Source organism: Chrysemys picta, chromosome 15 (assembly GCF_011386835.1).
Source record: "Chrysemys picta bellii isolate R12L10 chromosome 15, ASM1138683v2, whole genome shotgun sequence".
NCBI lineage: Eukaryota > Metazoa > Chordata > Testudines > Emydidae > Chrysemys > Chrysemys picta.
Genome location: NC_088805.1, coordinates 26,267,785 through 26,291,564, shown reverse-complemented (window position 1 = coordinate 26,291,564; position 23,780 = coordinate 26,267,785). Strand labels below are relative to the sequence as shown.

The 23,780-nt window shown below is 41.6% G+C and overlaps 1 protein-coding gene across 10 annotated transcripts in view; it reads right to left on the bottom strand.

The window, feature by feature from the left end:
* Positions 1 to 23,780, bottom strand: part of RILPL1 (Rab interacting lysosomal protein like 1) — a 40,938-nt gene that overhangs the window by 13,874 nt on the left and 3,284 nt on the right. For 7 of the 10 annotated variants that reach the window (XR_010592802.1, XR_006175022.2, XM_065568068.1 and 4 more), the window contains exons 2-6: positions 21,880 to 22,030; positions 14,093 to 14,211; positions 12,405 to 12,623; positions 2,652 to 2,824; positions 745 to 837 (exon numbers count right to left, since the gene is read on the bottom strand). Coding sequence is in view for 8 of the 10 variants with exons in the window: in XM_065568068.1 (XP_065424140.1) it covers positions 745 to 837; positions 2,652 to 2,824; positions 12,405 to 12,623; positions 14,093 to 14,211; positions 21,880 to 22,030 (755 nt within the window). In the remaining 2 variants the exon portion in view is untranslated. Of the gene's footprint in view, positions 1 to 744; positions 838 to 2,651; positions 2,825 to 12,404; positions 12,624 to 14,092; positions 14,212 to 15,581; positions 15,764 to 15,793; positions 15,942 to 21,879; positions 22,031 to 23,780 lie in introns of those variants that run through there. The other 3 variants (XM_065568070.1, XM_065568071.1, XM_065568069.1) reach the window with 3 other exon arrangements.

Below are 23,780 nucleotides of genomic sequence, written 5' to 3'. Positions count from 1 at the left end.
GACCTAGAGGAGGCAACTTGCTGACATGTTCCCATTGCTGAGTCTGCTGTCTCTGCCCCAAGGAGTTTACTGTCTAAATGTAAGCAAGCACATAGATGAAAAAGTGCCCAATTTTACATTCCTAATGCACCCTGATCTTACATTGGGCTCAGCTGCAATTTGGGGTGCCCAAGGAATGCAGGATCAGGCTTGAAATAGGACCACAGCCCATGGCGAGAGACCAGCAGTTCACTTTCATATGCAGACACAAACAGCCTCAGAGCCTGACAAGATGGTTCCAAATAAGAGCCGGAGTTTCTGTGGCTAACAGCTTGTTAGCTCATATGCTGTTACAATCCATAACATATGCTATTCTACTCAATCTGAGTATTATAAAAGTACTCAAGAAGGGAATATTAGAATGTAACACACCATAGGCTCTCAGTTTATCTGTAACCATAAATGCAAGTGCACAGAACACTTATTCTCCCTATTATGTGTGTGAAGGGAACCGGTCAGAGATAGGAAGTCACCGAGAATTAAATCAGCACTATGTTCTGTTTTGTTTCATAAAACCTCTAAAATGTATGTTTATAATACTGTTTATTATAGGATTATTTCCAAAACACATGTGCACGTGATATCACTAAATGAAGATTAATGGGGTTGGAGGGGCGGGGGGAGAAACCAGAACTAAAACCAACCCAATTACCACCCCCAAGAAACATGCCCAGTTCAAGATCATTGGAAGAGAATGCTACTTACAGTCGTTTGATTCCAGATTCTGGCTGAGTTGAGGTTTTTGAATTAATTATGGGTGTAGGTTGAGGGGATCTAGTTTCTTCTTCTGTTTCCTCACTTTAAGAAGAGAAAAAAAATACAGTTAAGTTCTAGTTCTTCCATTATTCTGGAGAAATTTAAAATAAAATTTGAAGGAGTTTTGTAAATTAAAAGAAACTAAGGGCCTGATCCACAACAGATGAAAAGATGCCCTCTGACTTTAGTGGGTTTGGATCACACCCTGAGTTTCATGAATCTGAACAAGCTTTGTAAACTGAAAGGCTGATTCAAACTCATTCAAGTCAGTGGCAATCTTTTCATCAGCAGTGGATAAGGCCCTTAGTTTCTTTTAATTTACAATACTCCTTCAAATTCAAGTGACCAATGTTAGAAGAGGAGTTCTATAACTGTCACATGAGGAGGATTTGTAGGGTTAATCATACGCAGTGAGTGCCATTAAAAAGGTCAGACTTCTGTGTAAGCTTGAAAGCTTGTCTTGCTCATCAACAGAAATTGGAACAGTAAAAGATATTACCTCACCCACCTTGTCTCTCTACTATCCTGGGATCTGACATGGCTACAATACTGCATATATTAAAAAACTTCAACATTCAGGTAACCCAAGTACCTGCAATAGCTTCTTAAACTCAGAAGAGGACAGAATACTGCTGTGCCGCATACAGCAATCCCTGAGAGCGACAGGCTGAATTTAATGGATCCCACCATTTATGAGAGGAAAACTGACCATGTGATTTTAAAAAGTTGTGTAAGTGCTGGATTGACAGCTCAGGAGTCCCTGGTTTAGTCAAAGAACAAGTGCAGCATGGGGAGCAGCAAGACAGTCTTCCCCCTACTGATATACCTCAAATGACGGTCTAAACAGAGCTCCTGTAGGGGAGGCTAAGCTCTCCTGTCTTCAAGGCCCATTCAGTCCTTGGCCTCTATGAGGGGACTGGAAATCACTGGCATGCTAATGGAAATGGTCACGATAGTTTTAGGATTTTGGCACTTCTCCACTGGGTGCTGAACTGCGACCATAACCTTGCTGCCCTTGGGCCACAGAACAGGTATCAGATGCAATACTTTTTGGCACTAGCCATGTGCTGAGGAATAGATTTTTGCCAGTGACCTAGAGGTGTATCCAGTCCCACGGACATATAGACCCTATATAGCTTTGCTGAGAATGTTAAATGAGTGTAAGTAAATAAACTGTCCCTACATGAAATTTACATTTTTTTTTTTTTAAAAGAACTGATTGAAAGAGTTAGAGTGTGCAGAGTGGGTGGTTGTTTTTTTAATTGTAATTTCAAGCCAGATTTTGTTCCACAGGTATGGAAAAGATTTATTTGTTGCTCATTTGAAAAAAATTTAAACTAAAATTTTTGGTTGTTGGGGTTTTCAATTCCCTTCCCCAGATTCTCTCCCTCCATTTTGCCACTAAAAAAGAAAGGGGGGAAAGAAAATGAAAAAAAAAAAAAAAAAAGGCAAATATTTCCATCTTTGTCAACAGGCCATTTTCTGATTTTTTATTTTTATTTTTATATATAATAAAAAAAAAAAAAAAAACAGGCACTAACAATTTCTTTCCCTTTTAAAAGTATGCATTTGTTTGCAATTTCTGCTATTGAGAGGTCACAGGTTTTGGGGAACATTAAAATTAAACCAAACGCCTCCCAAAACTTATTTGAATTTTCACCATGAACCAGATTTTGGAGCCATCTTTACTTTGTCTTAGGGAAGCCAAGAATCCACTGCCATTTCTTAGAGACTATTTAAGCGGACACTCACAGTTTTTAGATCCAATCTCTGGTTTCCCTCTATTCTGTGCCTCTCCAAGAGTAGGACAATGGAGAAGGCAGAGGTAGCAATACCAACAGTGGGAGCCAACACACCTCTTATAATATAAAAGCTCCTCCTGCAACAAAAACACTCTAGACTTCAGTTCATTCCGCTCGTGTAAGACATCCCGTAGTTCTTGTAGAGTAAATCTTGGACGGTTTGGATCTTTTAAATCCAGAGCCATCTTCTCCGATTCAGAGAGAAAGTCATCATTGTTAGGTTCTGTCTGGAGGATGAAATACAAGCTTTAATTAATTCATTGCACACTCAACAAAGGCTTAACTTTTCCTTAGAGATGCAATTGAATCATCCATCTCTATTCTTAATATTATAAGAGCCATCAACAATGTTAGAGGAGTGCTACGGAAAGCCAACTACTTTTGCTTCATTGCTCAGGTTTAATAAGATCCCCAGCAAGAATAATTCAATGGTAGTCATTTTTTAAAATGTAGGGCCTGTGTTTTGACAAGGGCCTACTTTCCACAGTTTCTTAAAGATAGTTAATCAAATATTTTAAAATAAATGACCTTTGCTGTGTGGCTTGTTTAGTGTATTTTCAATCATAAAGAGACGCTTCTTGAGAAGATGTTGCAAGTTTCCCTGATTATAGAATAACCTACTACATTAATGCCCTTGCTCAATTGACACCTCTGATGTTAACACCAGTGAACCTGAACAGCTGCAAAGAGGAGATATACAGATGTGTGCAGAGCACCCCATATTCCCTGTGGGTAACGGTAGGGTTGGCTTTTTTATTTTTGAAATAGACCAGTTACTCCCATTCTTCTTCTATATAATAGTTCTATGTAAGATTCACTCAAAGTTAGGAGATTTCTCCAGTTTTGGTCCTGGAGCCTGTAGATGTTCTGTCTCTTGCATCCTAATTTCTGCAGAACTTGGACCGTGATCTACGCAGATGGTTTCTCACACCTGTGTGGAGCCCCACCAAAATCAATGAGATCCTGCGTGGCTCTGTTTGCAGGGACGTGGCCCAAGGGACTACAGCACAGAGAAGGAGAAGAAAGTCACCATACACGATACTGCTGCTGTAGTCAGTGACATCAGGTGGCCATATAAAGCAGAGTAAGCGATATGGAGAAAATACAAGCGTGTTGGAAGTGTGTGCTTGGAATCTGGATGTTCTGCAACACAACTGAGAACACTACGAGGTCTGGGAAACTTCCAGCTGTAAAATAAATGTTGGAACGGTGCATGCAGCAAAGTACATTTGAAACTCAGTACTTGTTGCAAGAGCTGATGGGGTGCCAGCACATGGAAGCAGTGTCACTGAATGGGCTGAGAGAGACACATTATTTACATATTTGGGCCTAATGAAGATAAGCAGGGAAGAAAGTAAGCTGCCCATCTCCCAAACTGGATTTTAAAGAGATACCAAGAGAGTCCAAGAGTTTCCTGGCTATGTCATGGAGTCAGGAGTCTGTTGGTGTTCCAGTGGCATGGAGGCTCCTAACTAGGTATTTTATATTCAAAGTATAGCCACCTAAATAGAGATGTTCCTTTCAACACTCCAAATGGAAAAAGGCAGATCAAGATCTCATTTCCCAGGGAAAGCTTCTCTAAATAAGATGCACCCCCATTTAGGGCCAATATAATAAAAATAAATACTGAGCACTTCTATTCTAAAGCATAGCACTACAGAGCTTCAGATGCCTTCAGACTTGACGTTGAATTGATCCCCAAGACCCTACAGAGTAGGTCAGTATTATTACCTCCATTTCACAGACAGGAGAACTACGTCTACACTGCGCACCTTACAGCAGCACAGCTGGGCTGCTACTAAGTGCTGCTGTAAGGTATGCCGCATACCTGCTCTTTGTTGGCAAAATAAAACCACTCCCAATGAGGGTCAGTAGCTTTGTTGGCGAGAGAGAGCATCTCCCACCGATAAAGTGCTGTCCACTCCGGCACTTTTTGTCAGTAAAACTTTTGTTGGTCAGGGCTGTATTTTTTTTTTCCACGCCCCTGACTGACAAAAGTTTTATCGGTGAAAGTGCAATGTAGACCTAGCCTAGGGTACAAGAAGAGGAAGTGACTTGCTCACAGAGCGAGTCCATGTAGAGAGTCAGGATTAGAATTCAGGAATTGCTGGCTCCCGTCTGATACTCTATCCACTAAATTGCACCGCTTGTCAATGTCAGTCCTATAGGCGATATGTAGTAATAGGGAGTATAGTCTCTAGTAGACTAGTTGGAAAATTAAATCCAAACTGTTTTTGCAGAAAGTTTTATATATTAAAATTTTCCAACCAGCTCTAGTTCCCAGGAAACTACCCATGGGTTTAATTGGTATTAAACTCGTTTGATTAAAAAGGGAAAAGGCCATTTTTATAACAATTCAGGAAAACTACTGGCTTCTAGAGCCCACCCTCTAGTTATGAAACCTATCAGTAAAGCAGGTTATCTATTTATACCACATTTAAAACAAGGTGGTAGCAATTTTTCCTCTGTAAAGCACTACAGAGTGAGATTGATTAGAGTGAAGGCGATGTCAACAGCAGGTATATACCACTGAAAGCAGATAGTCTACATGCTCCTATTATTGAGAATGCCATTTTCTAGCACTACAGGGAATATGCAACCTAGGGACCCCCCATTCCTGTAAACACTTATCTTTATGCATCTGAGTAGTGCTATAGAGTTCAATGGGATTTCTCACATATTTAAAGTTCAGCACATATGTACCTGTTTGCAGGATCAGGGTCAAAGTCTCCCCACTGTCACTGTTATATTGATTGAAATAACATTCTCTCCATTGGGCGGGAAGGGGGTCTAGTGGTTGGAGCAGGGAACAGGAAGTCAGGACTCCTGGATTTCATTCCCACCTCTTGCTCTAACTCACTGTGTGACTCTGTGAAAGACACATAAGGTGACTTTTCCAATCGTGGCCTCTAGTTTGGGGTACCTGATTTTAGGCACCAAGGGCCTGATTCTTCACAGGTCTCGAGGTCTCACAAGCTTCACTTGGGAATGGTGGGTGCTCAGCACTTCACAGGAAAAGACTCTAAGCAGCTAAATTTGGGGACCCAAGTTCTGGGACATCCAAACACAAGCCACTTTTGAAAGTACGGGCCTAACTGTCTCCATCCCTCCGCTCACCCATCAGCAAAATAACCGTCACCCTCCTCCCAGGGCTGTGGGGAGGGTTAGTTAATGGATGTTTGTAGAAGTGCAAACTGGTGCTGCAGAATATTCTATCCAATGTCCTGCAAGGATGGAATAGCAGCTTGACTGATGGCTGGTCTCTGTTTGTCAGATCCTTACTATTCAATTAGGTTTTCTTCTTATCGCAACCTAATGTCATAAGATGGATACTATGGAACACAAAATGTTCAGAGGAAATCAGAATGTAAATGCTTTTCCATACAATTACACCCATCTTGGTCACATGCATCATTTCAAAGCCCATTTCAATTCTGTTTACTTCCCATCCCCTTCCCCAGATACGCCAGCTTGTCCAGGTCTCATCTAAGTCAGCAAAGACTGACACACACGTAGCCAATGCAGCTAAGTTTACTCAGCCCAAGCCAACAACCAGTGCTAGTTCCAGAGAAGGCAGTTATTCCAGCTTTCTGCTTTCCACTGCAATTACTGCCTAACCTTCGCCCTGGCAGAAAGAATGGGAACGGCCGTAATTAGAAGAGATGCCACTGCCATGAAACTGATGAGTTACAGCCACAAGAAGAAAGCATCCTTTCTCTCCAGAGACTGAAGACACTTTCACGCTTGCTGGCTCAGGGCCTAGGCCTGTTTACAAAGCTGGGTCTCCCAGCTGAATTAACAACAATGAAATCATCCCTTAAACGATTAGTACCAAGCTCATTCAATTCATTAGTAAAACACTGACAGTCACTGTCACTTTTCTTGAGGGGGGGGAGCAGGACACCCCAAGCATCCTCACATGCCCCTATTCACCTCTGTTTTCTCACTTATTTTCCTATCTACTTCTCTGCTGCTTTCAGTTTCCCTCTCTCTGGCTGCAGTCTTCTGCTAAGGCATTTATACCGTGCTCGTGACTGGACATGTCTTTGCCACCTTAGAGGGGAAGCCAATATTTTAGCTGGCATTAAACACAATAGGAAAATTCTTTAGAACATTGGTCCTCAAATTGCTTCAGACCATGGACTACTTAAAACAAAAGTGCTCCTGTGAACACCTCCCTGCCCAGGCCCAGCATCTCCCCTACAGCAAATAGAGAACTTCGTTATATGGCAAAGTTCCATCAGGACACCATTAAGGAGACAAGATGAAAGTACATTTGCTCTAATGGGATGGATGGTGCTGCTTGATCCTTCATCCCCACTGCATGTCCTTGTTGCTTATTTCCTCTGTGCACATGAGTGTAGGACTTCACCTTGAATCAGAATTACTCTCCTCTCACTAGAGCAATGGGGGACGCAGACAATCTCACCAGGTTACTTTGTAGTTTGGTGCTTTGCATGTTTCTGCAAATATTTGATCACTTAGACTCAAATTTACTTTCCATGAGCATCTGTGCTAGTAATACTCCATTGCACAAATGTTAATAGGAAGCTAATGCATGAATAGGGCCAATGCAAGTTCATTTAAAACATGCCTACAAATATTTACAGTCTTGTTTGATAGCATTATCCCTGGTCTGTTCTTGATAGGTCAGTTGAACAATACCATAGCCACTTTACAGACTCAGTCTTGCTCCCGTTAGCATCAATGGTGCAGGTTCACAACCTCTCCTCACTTTTATGGGTTTGTAACCAGCCCTGAGCATTATTCATTCACGCTTTAATTCTGAACATTCACAATTAGTTTAGTGAATGGGAAGATGGTCAGTTGTTCGAGAAATGATGTGCCAACAAAAAGGACAGAAAAATCTTGTTAATCCCTAGGATGCTGGCATCTTCCAAATGGTGAGTGAAATGAATGGGACATTCACTGGAATAAAATGATTATTAGATATGGGTAATTTTTAAAAGTCACAGTAAGTGTCTCAGTTATGTCATGGTCAATCTGGATTTTTAATATGAATTAGGATCATTATGCTTCATGATAAGAGAGTCACCCAATGGGTGTTAGGAAGAAGATTTTGCCTAAGTGCTGTTCAATTAGCAATTTACTATTTTCTTGTGCATGTGTGTCTGGTACAAAGATTTTAACAGCATGAATGAATGGGGACACCATTAACCAGTGGCAAAAATCACTATGTTGTTATTCAGGTCATCCCAAATGAGTACTGCTAAAATGTATACCTCCCCACTCCATCCCTCTCTATTTTCTATATGCCACGTATGTTACACCAATACTGCTTCTAGGAATGTGATAGTGAGTTTCACAATTGTTTTTTAATTGGGACTGTATTTTGTATTCCTCTGCCTGTAAGTCCAGGTGCTTTGTGAATATGAGTCCCACTGTACAGGGCTCAGATTACACTAACAACTCTTAAGAGTGACCCACAAAAACAATTCTGTGCAGAATAACGTGACAATTTCAAGTCAGTATCTCAGGTCCTGCCAGGGCTAGAAGCATTGTAAATAGGGGCGTCTCCCTTGCCATTGGTATTCTGCTAAGCACAGGACTGGCCCGAGTCTCTGACGAGGGAACATTTAAAGAGTCCAATTTGGTGCAGTAAAAGGAAGGTGGAAATGATTGTCTTGACAAGCTGTTATTGGTAAATGGCAGCTGACGCAAGCTGCTTAGAGGTTGTGTGTGTAGGAAATAGTCCCTGGAGGGCTGGATTAGTGGACAGAGTGCAGATGAGGCAGTCAAAGATGCAGGATATATTTACCACACTGAGATCATCTCCATATAGTGTGTGCATGTGCACAACACACACACACACCCACACACACACACACACACACCCACCCTTTATTCTATATTTGTAGTCTCCCAGGGGTTAACTTGTGTGTCTATCAGAAGTGACCATTCCTATTTGTGGGTTCAAGACACGTGGCTCAGCCCCTAACTATCAGTCATAGATATAAACACAAGTTGCAGGGGAGTTTCCCCCAAGACCTGTAACCTCTCCAAGAGTGCAAAGGGTCAAGTACATCAAGTGCTCGGATAGGTTTATAAACGTTTTGCTGCAGGGCAGCCTATTTCTCCAGCTTAGTACCTGGAAAGCTGTGTGCTATTCCATTTCAGAGGGCACGTGCCAGTTATCTGCTGAGCTGTTGCCAAACACCACACAGTAGTGTAAGCAGGAAGTGACCCAGGGAACAACAACAGACCCGAACAGAAACGTTAAGGTATCAGGTATATAAAATGCAGGCAGGTAGTACTTCTCACTTTGGAGATATCTCTATGCCAATAATTGACATAGCTTACTGGAAAGTGCTCGGCTAGTGAGATTACAGTAGCACAAAGCCCACAACTGAGATTGGGACCCTACACTGCTAGGTGCTGTATAGAGACAGTCCAAACCGCTTACAAATGGTTAAATTTACTGTGAGAACCCCCCCCCCCAAAATTTGTAGCAAGATGACACAATTAAGTTTTTAAAGGTATGTGTTAACAAGGACTAACAAGCCATGTGCACTGTAAATGCAGGAAGTATGGTTGAAGTTGTTTTATATTAATTATGCAGATTTTTTAAGACAAAAATGTTTATTTCTCCTCAGTCACTGCTGGTAAACTGTTCTGTTGGGGTTTCTATTCTAATGTAGATAGAGAGGTAAATATTCTATGCGCAACTTCAGTGGCAGTGACTGTAATAACTACACTGGCCCTCTGTAGGGTAATAGGCCCCATACTGGCCATTATTAGGACTGCAAATTCATCTGCCTGCAACAATTGGATACTGATAATTGAAGCACTACATTACATTCAAGCCAACAAAGAACAACATGAAGCATCCATGCAGGGTACTCAGAGGGACCATCTACAATAAAGCTACAGCCAAGTCAAGGGGCTGTGTTACAATGTGCTTCTAATCTGTGACAAACATGGTCATTTACATTACATATGTAAACCAGGTCCTCCACATCTGCATCTCTCTGTCTCTCTCATAACTGAGCTGTAGACAGGTTAAGTGATTTGCCCAAGGTCACCAAGAAGTCTGTAGTAGCACAGAAATAGAATCCAAGTCATCTAACTCCCAATCCTGTGTTTTAGTCACAGCTTCTCTTGTCTCCCTTTATAGCCAATAAGCTGATGTTCTTCAGACACACAGATTCCTTTTCCTTCCTGTGAAGGCTGTGAAATGAGCCGACTTTGAAGTTTCTAGACAGTCAACTGTTTAAGTTATGCAAGTGCAAAAGATACAGGGCCCAATTCTCCTCTTCCTTACACCAGTTTTAGACTGGTAACTGCACTGAAGTCATGGTTATTACCAGTATAAGAAGTGAAAGGAAAGTTAGGCTCAAAGTACAGTATATTCCTTCCACCCTCCCCCATACACACACTCAGAAAAAGCCAGACCAATGGAAAGTTTCTTCCCAAAAAGAGGAATTGTTTTTTTAAAAAAAAAAAAAGAAGCTTTAGAATGGAAACTGGAACTCAACCATAACTATATATAACACTTCTGCTTACTTGCCACAAATGAGTGGCATACAAGAGATTTTTAACTCTCTCAGATTTTACTGCAGATTTTTAGTACAGTAACTTGCAGGCCTATGAAAGTGGATTTGGGAAGCCTGGGCAGTGATAATTGATGCTGCTTTATACAGAGCTGACATCTGTAGGAACTAGATATGGGGCAAACCCAAAACCCCAGATCATAACACCTCCCACAAAATTTGGGAGGATTCAGAGCAACAAAACTATTAGAGAAAAGCCTAAGCCACAAAGAAACCGAAGTCTCTAACTCCCAATAAAACAAAGCGAAAGCCAGGGGCCAGAAAAGAAAGTCAGACCATTATTTACATCTCCATAGCACCTTTCCCTCCAATGTGCATGACAGTCACACAGTACCTCTGACGTGGGGTGGAGGGAAGATGCCTTCTGACACACTGCACAAAAGTGAAGTGGATGGGGAAAAGAAATGTTAAGCCAAGGACACCAGTAAAAACCCTATGTCTTAGATGTTCTGTTCCTAATGAGGCCAACAGAAATTCCCATTTCACTCCAGTGAGACTAGGCATAGGTTTCAAGCCTCAACATCAGTAACCAGCTTCTCCTCCTGTGATACTGTCAGGCCCACGTACAAGTCCTGGAGCCCTAAAATTTCCACCTGTCCTGCAAGTGAGGGGGAAGAGGGGATTTAATGTTCTAGCAGGCTGAATTCCACTGAATAGCAGTGTCTCTATAAAATGAAGAGACCTCGTCTACTGCAGAACATGGGGACTGCTACTGCACCAAAACATTTCACCGACCAACAACAGTATCACCTGTGAGACCCATTAGGGGCGAAAATTAAAACCTCTCGTCAGCCACTGCATTTTGGAACACTAAATATTTTAGGATGGGGAAAAAACACCACTACCACACAAACACAGACTAAAAACAGCACAACCAAAATACTGGCTGCCTTGAATATAAACCAACAGCTGACACTAGAGATATTTTGGCTTGCCCGAGGCGTATTTAATACTGCTCTCACAAATCAACTATGTGTCACTGTATCTGGAGGATTCTGTGATCTGTCATGCAATCAGAAAGTCACACTTCCTGTGATGCACAGGACAGCAGCTCGACGGGTTGCTAAATGCATAAATGAGATTTTCTTATTCAATATAGAACTATTCCACCACTGAAGAGTGCCATCAGCACAGTGTATTTGAATGAACAGCTGCCACAGCTACAGAAAGCTAGGACTGGCTACCTGTGGGCTGCAGTATTCCCCAGCTGGCTACCCTATGAAGTTACAAACACATGGTATTACTACTTGTTGTGTTAACTGGAAATAAGACATCCTAACACAGGCCCTGCCATGGCCTGGATGCCTCAAATGCACATCAAGCATTTACACTGCAAAGAATGAATAATAAAACTTTATAGGGCCTCCCTGGTTCTTCAAGTGCCTTACTAAAGCTGGGTAAGTATTATCACCCCCTCCCCACTTTATATATAGCAAGACAGAGGCCAAGAGTTAAGGGTGCTAGCTTTAAATCTAGCTAGCACAGATAATAGGATAGATGTGGCAGCATGGGCTAGCCACCTGAGTACAAGCCCACCACAGAACTTGGACACATTCAGGTTGCCAGCCCATGCCATCCATCTTCACTACTATTACCTGTGCCAACTAGATTAAAGCTAGCTCAGGTATGCCTACCCCTACTACAGTCACACCTTCACCTGCAGTGTAGACGTAGCAAAAGTGACGATCAAAACTATGCAGCCAGACCATTAGACTTGAGGAATTCCTGGCTCCCATCCCATGGTCCATCCACTAGACCACACTGCCTCTCACTACAATAACAGTCCAAGGATACTATAGTTTTCAACAGCAGTACATCATGACTTTGTAATGATCTATGGGAATGGATGGGTCGACCTTTGGTTCTTTCTAGCTGAATGTCCACCTTTATAAATGTAACTCTGCTGAAACATGCAGCTGCTTATTGCCAGTGGGCTGGGTGTTTTGGGAGGGACATGAATAGTTGGAGGTTCATCACATTTGAGAGATTCTGCACTGCTGTTCAAACTGATGCCTGTAAATTCTGGAGAATGTTTTGGTCACTAAGCAACACAGAACTTTAATCCAGATTGCTACTTATCCGAGGGTCCAGTGTCACAGCTGTATCAGGTCATCTGATCAGAATTCCCATTGAAATCAGAGGGGATCTACACTTCAAATCCGATGGCACAGTATACCCTGGATGTGCAGTTGTCCCATGGGAATCACTTGCTCAGGGAGAATCAAGTGCCTCTTACCTTTATTTCTTCTCCATTTTGGCTGTGCTCCCCCTGTAGCTTCTCTCTCAGCTTCCCAAGCTCTGCCCTCAAAGTGCCCATCTCCTGTTCCTTGGTTTGCAGATATGCTTCCAATTCCACCTTCTGCTCAATCAGCGCTTTCCCTTGAGCCTCAACTACTGTGATTCTGTGCCGAAGGTCGTGATTAATTTTCATTAGCCTGTTCTGTTGTTGTTGCAGCTGCCATAAAGTGACACAATAAGTATGCCTCCATTAAACCAGGGTAAATTAAATCACAAGTATTAAATTAAAGAACTAGCAATAGGTTCCTGTTGTATTTATCTTGAAAGATCTCCTTTATTTCACATTCATTTTTAACCATTTAATTAATCTGCTACAGTTGCAGTCTCCACAATTGGCTTTCAGAGTAAATGAAGATTTTTTTCTCCTGCAGCACAGAACATTATCCTCCAGGCACATCCAGCTTTTCAAATGCTACATTTTTCTTTGGAATCTATTTCAGCAAAGCAAGGTTCAGGGACTGGGTGTCTCATGGGATACTGGCTCAAGCTTTGACCTAGATTGGAAGCGGTCAAGGTTATTACTGTCTGATTAGTATCAATCTATGTACGAAGATGCCAGGATTGTCACTCTGAAGCCTGTTGGGTCAGTGTGACGTGATGGAAATAGCGACAAGCATGGTATTAGCATGAGAGCTTGTTTTGTTTAGAATATCACCAGTTTCAGTCGTTACTGGGTTTCACAGTCTCTCACTGTCCAGTTTAAGTTCTGAGCCATTTTTGGCTTTTTTACACTTTATGAATTACATCTGCATGACAGCACAAGCTTTCACCTAATTACCTGTACCGTGGTAGTGCTTAGAGGACCCCAACCAACATCAGAGCCACACTGTGCCAGGCGCTGTACATACACGTAGTTCGAGACAGTCCCTGCCCTGCAGCGCTTACCATCTCAATAGACAGGACAGCCACAGGATGGAATGGGGAACTGCGGCAAAGAGACATTCTGTGCCTTACTCAAGGTCACAGTTTGGGGCAGAGTCAGGAACTGAACGCAGGTCTCCTGAGTCCAGTCCAGAGCCTGAGCACAAGCCCGTCCATCCTCTCCTTGATGACTTTCTGGTAGTGTATGTGAAATGATGTCATGGTTTCACTCCGTTTCTAGGGAGCAGGTGTCCGCGTCACAAATAGCACCCCAGTGGGGCTTTCTGGTTGACAGGCTCAGCAGAGAAAAGCAAAGCTTAATGGGCCATGCAGCCCTCTCCTGTCCACAGCTGATGTCTCCAAGGGCGAAGTTGGGCTACGTGAGCTGCGTGGAAAAGTTTGCGTTCCCTAAGTGGAGATTTTCTAAAGGCTTTAGAGGAGTTAGGTGCCCAGTTCACACTAAAAGTCAATAGGAGTTGGGCACCCAATTCCCCTTTGGGCCTATGAAAAATCTGCTCCCGTCATTCTTGGTTTCCAGTCATGCCCACAATGTGCTAGGTTCTTTCCAGACACAGAAGAGGGTTTGGTGCCTGCCCTGAAGAGTTCACAGTTTTTTTACCTCTTCTATAGATACACAGAGGACTTGACTCTTCAGGGATAATAATCTGGCCATCCTTCACAAGCACTAAATTAATTTAAAACTGGTTATAAACATCTGTATGGTTCCTTCAAGGGGGGGGGGGGGGAAGAGCAAGAAACACTTACTGCCTCCACATCCTCATTTTTAAGTCCCAGTTCCCGGTCCTTGGCTCTGATCTCATCCCTTTGTTTATCTACCACTTCCTTCAGCTTCTTCATCACTTGCCTCTCCCTCTCCGACATTCCTGGTTTAAAGAACACAAAACAAAGAAAATAAACTGAGAATGATCATGACAATGGGGAGAAACATTTGGGAAAGGCACTGGACATAGTCTGATTCAGCCAGCAAAGGGGGAGAGGTTGTTGGTTAAATACCCTGGATAAAGAAATTAAGGTTATTTAGCCAATATACTGGATCCATGGATGATGGGAAAACAGGCTATACAGTTCACAGGGCGAACCACAACATTGAAAGTGATGCTTCTGATATATTTATAAGCAAATGTATGTAATACCATTACTGTGCTTCTATATGATATATCCAGTGGTGATATGTATGTACGGATCCCATGGATGAATGGCCTGTAATCTAGTTAGCACTCCCTAAAAGGTTTTAATGAAGAAAAAAGTTCTCTCTGGAGTGGGAGATGGCATTTTGCATTGGCAAGATCTATTCAGATTTTATACGCATGCCACTATACTGGGGCCTGAACTAACATTCTGCATCTCCATTTCTAGTTTCCTAGATCCTGCAGTCCAAAGTCAGAGCAAATTTAACAGGAGTTTAACCTGAGTTAGGATCATGCCATATATGTTTTTTCCATTCTAACTTCTTCTCTCATTCCATTGTAGTGATTCAGATTTAAAATAATTACACTTTACAAGGCGGGAAAAAAAAGATAGAATTCCCTTGTAAAGCCTGTTTGAAGTGCTGTCAAAAATCTCTCCACCAATACTGTTTAAAGATTAACAAGGGATTAAGTTAACTTGTAGTTTGACCAACAATTCATTAGGATAATATCAGAATCACAAAACTGGAAACTCTTCCCCCATTAACCACCTGAATGGAGAGACGATAGAGCACCTAAGGACTGCAGTTGTGGGCAGTATAGCAACAAAGAGAACAATAGCATATTGTCCTGCTAATGTAACCAAGTGTTTAAGATGGTGAGGTTATAAATTCATTACAATTGCTTCACAGCTAATCATCATCCTTCTACAGAGACCTGCAGTTTGATATTCTTAACAGATCAAGTAAAATAATTTTAAATTGTATCTAATACAGATACATAATTCTGTGCCAGTGAACAGGTGCCTGGGGCTAATGGGCTATTAACAGGAACACTGAAGATGCCCTGGCCAAAGTGCAATTTAGTGGTTAAAGCAGGAATCTGGGACTCAGAATCCAGGGTTCTTTGCGTAGTCCTGCCACTGACTGGCTGTGTGACCTTAAGCAAGGCACTTAACTGCTGTTCCTTAGCCTTCCCCTCTATTAACTACAGATTATAATAATTTACTTACCCCAATGGGGTAACTGTGAGGCCAAATTCAAAGCCCTTTTTAACAACTATGGCAAGTCTCAGTTGAAATATGCTGTGTAAGCAGATTTACCCACCTTGGGGTCGCAGGGTCTGTTCTTTGCTCTGTACCATGAGCTGACTCATTCCTGACTGGTTTTTCCTTTTGTCAGTTGGGGTGCGAGTAGACCCCAATCCCAGGTGACACAAACTCCCTCACCCCAAGTCAGAGTAGAACCCTTTTAAGAGCCCTGCCCTGAAGAGCACTGATGTTAACAGTGCACTGAGAGCAGGCAAGAGCAAGACAAACCTGAAAGAGACAAGTGGGTGGAAGAGAGTGAACAATTCCACTCCCCTGCTGGGAGCCTGCCTTTGACTGCCAGTTTTTCTACAGCTTGCAATTTGGAGCAGGTGCAGGTTCCTAATGAGGTGCAAAAGCACATGACTGCAAAGGGGGAGAGTAGCAGTTCCCCTCTACCACTGCAAAGGAAGCTAGGAAGCTACCTGAGCTATGCAAAAGTAGAAGAAAGGTAATCCCTACTAGAGCATTGGAGGGAGGAGTGGTAAATAGGAAAAGCTATTAAGTTGTTTTAGAGGGTGTGTTACTGTCAAGATCTATAAAGCCTTTGGAGTGACTCAGATGTTCATGATAAGCTTATTTGTCTTATATTTATTTTCTTTTATTTCTCAATAAACTGCTTAAACCTGCTAGTCCTACTTCTGGGGCCTGATTCTCACTCTCTCTCTCCAGTCTCTAGTGCTTTGCAGGAGAACAATGATTCTTATTCACTTCAGTGGGTGTTACTGGTATCCTGTGGGGAAGAGAAATGGGCTCCTGGACTACCAACTGGTTTCCTTTTCACTATGTCTGCACTCTCCTGTTGAAGCACACACCTGGGGAGCTAGGATGCTGTGATCCTATTCCCAGTACTGCTACTGACTCTCTGTATGATCTTGGGCAAGTCACTACACCTCGGTGTTTCTGTTTCCCGATTTGTAAAACAGGAATAGTATTACAATGCACCCCTGCTAACTTTTACAAAGGAACAAGAGCCCCATTACAAATGAGTAAGTGAACAAGCCAGCATAGCTTAGCACTGTGTGCTTTTACACAGGTATCTTGTCAACAGTAGTTCCATTTTATGGATAATGCTTCATAGCCTGCTAGCAAATATCAGTAGGGTTCTGTGTGGGCACTGGGACTCACCCATGCGGAGGTAGTTGCAAGATCAGGGCCTAAAACACCTGCCCTTACAAACTTTCCTTCAAAATACAGCAGTTCTAAAAAGCAAGTTTCTCCCATACCTAATTCATGAGGAAAGTATTTGCTCCTTAAATAGCACCTGCTAGCTATGAATCTCAAAGTCTCATTCTAATGTTCAGTTAACTCCTTTCCCCCTCCTTTTTTGTTTTCCTCTTTAACTCTTGGTGAATATGGAAGATTTCAGATGTCTACACAGATCACTGGGCTTTTTTCCAGGACAAGGGTGGGTGGGGATGTTTTTGTTCCACAATCATTTTACTCCTCTACATTTTTCTTAAACATGCAAGGAGTGCACTAAGTGTGAAATAATTAACCCTGAATGATTCAGAATTGTGTATCTGCAAGATGTTAAAATGGCACACCCAGCTGGTTTCCCTAAGCACATCCCATCAGCAATTTCCTTTGGATTGGTGTGGTTGATGCATTGTTCCATGGGATGGTAAGGAAGCAAGCAGTTTAAAAAAAATCTTGACTGTTTATGGTTAGGGACTCTGTCTACTGATGCATTTGTAGAGCAGGGCACAGGGCCCACAATATAAATACTTAATTTAAATATACTGCTTGCCCCTACATTTGCAAGAGGATTTTAATAGGAACTGTCTAGATCATGGTTAAGGGTTCTTGACTTATCCTGTTAGGAAAATGATGAATAAGGGCTTGATTCTACTGACTTCCTTGAGAGCAGGGTCAGGCCCTAAGGATCATGGAAATTAAAGATGTAGGACAAGGCTTATGAGATCATTGAGGATGTCTCCATGCAAGTGCAGGCTACAGTCTCCAAGAAGGAGTTGTCTGATGTTACAATACGATGCTTGAAGTCAGATTAAAGATCCAAATATGGGGTAGGACAGGTTCCAGGATAAGCAGACGCAAAATCTCATCTCCTTCCTGGTGATCGTGGGTTCTGATCCTGTGAGCTCCGGGGCAGCCCACAACTCCTATTGCCTTACTAGACTGAGCTGAGGTTGCTCTGCACATTCCAGGATTTGGCCCTTAGGCCATATCTCTAAGCAGAAGAATTAACTTGACACAGTAATGCTTTTTTTAAGACTGTAGATTGTCTCTTACCTGAAACTGGCCTGAGTAACTGGGAACCAAACCAAACCAAATCCCCACTCAAGTCTGATTTCAGGATCTGATGAGAAGTGGAGAGTAACTGAGTGTCTTTAGAACACATACTTGAGAGGTTTTTGTGATTCTTGTTTGTTGAGATCTCCTGCTTATTGTACCCATCACAACGCTGATCCTATCTGAGCTGGCAGGATGTGTGACCTCCTGTCATGGCATCTGTGCTGCTCTATAAGCGGAGCAGTATATCTGTATGCCCTCTCTGACGTGCCCTGGGCCAGATCCAAGGTCTGACCTTGGACCAGTGGGGGTTACACCAGGGATATAGTCTGTTCAGTCACTGGCGTTATGCCAGGTATTAATTTGGTCTCATGAGTAGGAGTCACATTTCTAACATTGCAGCTGCAGCCCAAGATCCTGCTGTATTTACTTAGAATTCTGTTTTCTGCCACACAATTTTCATATTAACCTTGCTCTGCTTCTTGCAGGCCTCTGCTCAAACTCCCAAAGACCAGGGGCTCACGCTTACTGCTGTTCTGTCCTGCATACTTTAAGGATGAGTTGCTACAGGCCATTCTTCAAGATAAAAGAGCTGCCTTATGGAACAAGGCCACTAGAAGTATTTCACTAGGTTTCCCTGTAATTGTTTGAGCACTCACAGTGTGTTTATTCAAAGTACAGAAGTCCTTGCTCCAAAGGACCCCAGTCTATATAGATGCAGAGTACTAAACATTCATATACATATATGATACATAGGTTCACGTCTACCTTTCTGTTGCTGCTGAATATTTCCTTTAAATACACTCAGTACGTGGGGGTGGGTTATTATTAATACTGCATTTGTCATGGATTCTGTGATTTTCCTAGAATATCCATGATGCTGAGACAATGGGAGTTCTGCAGGTGCTGTGACAGTTGACGACAACTTGAACCAATTTCCCTGAGAAACTTGAAAGCTGCCTGTATAAAACCTGAGCTGTGTGGGAGACTGAGATGCATCAGGAATGCTCAGAATTAGGGCTCATCATTTCTCATGTCGTCCCAGGGGTGGGGAATCAAATTCTGTGATTTCTCTGGGTTTGGAGGGTAGCAAAGCTCAGACAGCTAGGTTGAGACCCACTGCAGTTCCTGCTGCCTTTGCTGAGAGAGGGAGTTTGATCCTCTTCACACTGAAATCCCTGGCAAAAATCCCATTGACTTCCATGGTGCAGAATCAGGCTCAGAAATAGGAAAGCAGCATTGGAGAAGGGATGGCAGCCTCTCTCCTGCCTGTCCCCCTTCACAGCTGCTGCAGAGATGAACCCTGCTTGTCAGGAGAGGGGTTCAGGACTACTATAAAGTGGCTTTAAGCCATTGTTATTGCAAAGGAAATGCAGATTTTGATGACAGTACTGTGAGCTGTCACTCTTGCCAATTTTATTTACTATAAATATGTAATTTTAACCCTTTTAGTCTCTCCTTCCATGAGTGACTGTGACTTCAAATAACCATTATTGATATTCATGTGGCACCTATGAGATCCGCTCATGGGCCAGGACACCCCTGTGTTACAGGTTGTGCAATCACCAAGCAAAGAGTCAGTTCCTGCCGCAAAGAGCTTACCATCTAGATATATGACAAGAGAAGACAGATGCAGCCAGAAGAGTGCAAGGAAACAGTGACACAGTACTGGACAGTGGTCTCAATATGACCAACCAAAAGCCCTCATTATCACTGAAAGACCTCACAGAAGATTTATGTTTTCAGGAGGGATATGAATGCAGTGGGGTGCAGGAGTTCCAAGTGTAGTAAACCGAGGCTACGTACATTCAGATACCACAGTCATTGCCAGGGACTGAACCTGACCTCTTAACACCAAAGCCACAGGCCTCTGCCGCTTGAGCTAGAGAGGACTTCTGTAGTTATCTGCAGATTAAGCAGCGGACTGTTAGTCCCTGAGACCAGCCACTAGGAGACATGATCACGCCTACTAAATCATGCTAGGGTGTAAAGATTAGAACCTGATTACAGCTACATGAACTGAGCTTTGGGACTTGGAAAGCTGCATCCAGCAACTCACTGTATGTCTGGTTATTTTTTTCCCTACTCTGTCAATCAGTTGCCTTTAAAATCAAGCGTCTGTTTCAGTGTTTCCTACCAGAACAAATTAAAACTTTAACATGATGTGCAGTTCAATCCTGGTCCCATTTGTTAACAAGCAAAATTCTCTAGTGGGAATAGGCATCAATAACTCCCATGTCAGACATAAGGGATTCCCCAGTTAGGATCATTGTTAATCTATATCAGTTTGAGTCAAATTCTGCTCTCACTGAAATAAATGAGATGTTGGCACTTAGAGTATTTGTGTTCTCATGCAGTTTTTTCTGTCTCTACCACACAAAGTAAAAATAACCTTGAAAAGCATGTCTGGCACCTGCTTGGCTATCTACATTCAAGAGTTATTACTGTATTTAAATACAAGCATATAAACTGCACTGAGCTGGGTCACCCATTGACATGTTTTTGTTTTCCATTTTTTTATAGTCTGTGACTCATCTTTATTTATTTCATATTCTGACACTTTTCATGGAATCAATAGTTTATTAAATTCTAAGGAAATTGCAAAAATTAGATCAAATACAGCCTGTTACATTGGAAGAGCTGCATTTATTTTAAAGAAACAGCGATCTTGAGAGGGTAAGATATCCTTTTTTTGTAATATGCCATTAACACTTTTCTGCAGATCAAGTACAATGATACTCAAGTCTAAGGGCTGAATTCAATGCTGGTGAAGCAGGTGCATTGGGGAGGCAAAGGGTTAAGTGCCATTAGCCACTAGTAAGTGCCTGGCCTTTACAAGGTCTCAAGATGAAGTACTGTTACTTTTAAAAAATATTTTTAAATGAGCAGAATGTCTACTCTGATCTTTGATCTGAGCAGTTGTACTAACAGGCTATGATCCTGCAGGTGGATGTCTGTGCCTGTGCAGAGACCCAGTGAAGTCAGCATGGCTCCAGATGGGCGCCAGAATCTGTCCACACAGAACCAATTGCAGTATTGGATTGTGGTTCAGGACCGTGATCAGATAATCAGATTTCTGCCCATTTAATACTGTGAGAGACAAAACCTCCCAACTAGCCTTAGAACTTGAGAACTGAAATGAAGCAAGTGCTTAAAGTTATGGCTCTCTCTCCTTGGTGCTTACGGACTGTCCTGATTATAAATTTAGCCTCACTCCCAAAATAAAACTCATTATGAGGCCTGAATTAGTGTTTAATTCCTTCCTGTAACCACTTCCCCCTCTTTGTGCATTTTATTGAGATGGTTTCTGAAATTCTGGCAAGACATCTGAGACCACATGGTGATTTTTCAAAATATGAATTCCCCCACCCCTGAACGCTGCATGTTGTGGATTAATTGGTATTCTGATAATTCAGCAGAAGGGAGCCTGAATAATTGCTTTACAATCAAGTATGCTGAATTAAATGCCCAAGTGTGAATGCTGATTTGTATATTTCCACACTATCATATGCATACAATTATTAAGTGAAAAGAACAGGAGTACTTGTGGCACCTTAGAGACTAACAAATTTATTAGAGCATAAGCTTTCGTGGACTACAGCCCACTTCTTCGGATGCATCCAAAGAAGTGGGCTGTAGTCCACGAAAGCTTATGCTCTAATAAATTTGTTAGTCTCTAAGGTGCCACAAGTACTCCTGTTCTTTTTGCGGATACAGACTAACACGGCTTCTACTCTGAAACCAATTATTAAGTGGTTAGATCTATCTATATTTAAAAAAACTTCATTAAAGGAAATTCTTAACAAGTTGCTATCCTCAAAAAATGTTATGTTAAACCAAAAGAAAACTAGGTTTTGCTTTTTTTAAATTTTCTCATCCATACAAGTGAATAACTCTGTTCCAGTCTTTATTTTGTTTCCAGAATTTATTCACAGCTTTTGTATCCTGATAAAACAGACCTGCAACAATCTACAGGAACAAGCTGAAATGTACAATCAAGACACTTTGATCAGGGATGACTTTAAAAAAAAATACTATCACTGAATTTCAAATGTTAAACTTGCCTTCGTGTTTCTGAAATTCCTCTTCTGTGAAATTGATGTCTTTGTGCGACAGGTTTGTCATCAGCTGTTTGTTCTCTTCCTGAAGCTGAGCAATTTGGGTAAGAAGATCCTGTGCTTCCCCTCTCCATACATCCTCCACCAGTTCTAATTCCTAAAGTAAAGCCGGATCATGACATAACATTAATGCTGTAATATATACAATCAATAGCCTTTGACCAAAACTATTTGCAGAATACACTAGCAATTGTCCTCTAAAGCTATCCTTTTATAATAATACTCTGAACTTCTAGCCAACCTCAATGATTACTCCCCTTTCACAGATAGCCATCTAATCTCTGTATGCCTCAGTTGCCTTTCTCAAGGTCACAACAGTAGTCCATATAAAAGGGACAAATTGAGGCCAGATCCCCTGAGTTCTAGGCAGCAGACTCAAAGTGTAGTATAAACACACTGTTCACAACACTTGTGAGGTCAGTTAGTGGCAGAGTTGGACATGCTATTTTTTTTTAAAGATCACAATGTTCCATAACAGTACAGTTTAGATGAGTGATGGTTCCATGTATGCTACTGTAGAATATAGAGGGGTTTTTTTTCATGTTGGAACCCAGAGCTCCTGTTACCCAGGCGTCTGTTTTAACCATGAACTTATGCTTCCTTTTTCTTATTCTAATATACTGTAATCACATTTTGCAGTGTTAACTATACAGAGAACAGCAAAACTATTCAAAATAGCAACTACCTTTATTCAGGCCACTTTGTGTCAAGAGCAGCTGTTACCAGTTCCAGGAAAGGTCAAATTAGGATACTAAGTATAAAGACCTCCTGGAATAGTAGAGACCATATTTATATCTATATTTTGAAAGCTTCATCACAACTATCAGTATTTCTCACTGTGGGCAATCTGTGCTCCAGTTTAAGGTAGGTGCTGTGATTAACAAGAAAGCCATGCTCAGAACATGGAATCCTAGGCTGAGCCACTTGCTGATTTTTCCGCGTGTAATTCTACAGGAGCGTGTTGTAACTATATGAAACTTCAAAATCAAAGCACAGCTCTAACACAGGGCTAGAGTTAACTTTGCTGAAAATAATACGAAATAGATAGGCTTGGCAGAATTAATTTGATTTTAAATAATTTTGATGGATAATATCAATTTTTAAGCAATTATTTTAAATGTTTATAAATTGTTTGCAGTTGTGCTAAACTATGGGTTTAAAAAAAATGCTTAAATTTTAAATTTTCAAAGTTGTGGGAAATTATGGGGGGCTCCTAAGGGAGAGTTCAGACAATAATTATTTAATAACAGTAGACTTTGAGATTCAAAAAGTTAGTTTTATAACTGTTAAAATACAATTGTCAACAGCACATGTCAAAATATGCAAAGTAAATATCCTTAAATCAAACTCTACGAAGTTCTCAACATGCATTTTCCTTACTTTGCTTGTCTATAAGTTTTGATTATTATTGACGGAAATATTTTTGGTCAGTTTGTGTGTGCAGTGAAATCAATGTTTATCAATAACAATCAAATCCTTCCACCCCTCATACTAGATCTAAATAAAAACTCTCTTACAAAATTAGAAGACTATGTTGGCACAAGAACACCTGGGTATAAACTGGCCATGAATACATTTAGACTGGAAATTAGAAGAAGGTTTCTAAGCATAAGAAGAATGAGGTTCTAAAAGAGCCTTCCACTGGAAGTTCTGGGGACAAACAACCTAAATCATTTTAAGGAGAAACTTGATAAACTTCTGATGGGATTTTATGATGGGGATGCCAGAGACAGCAGGGGATTGGATCTGATGACCCAGGAGGTCCCTCCTAGTCCTATCTCCCTATGAAACCAAACTGCCATCCACTTTCAGGCTCAATTACACAGTCATTTTAGTCCAAAATTTAG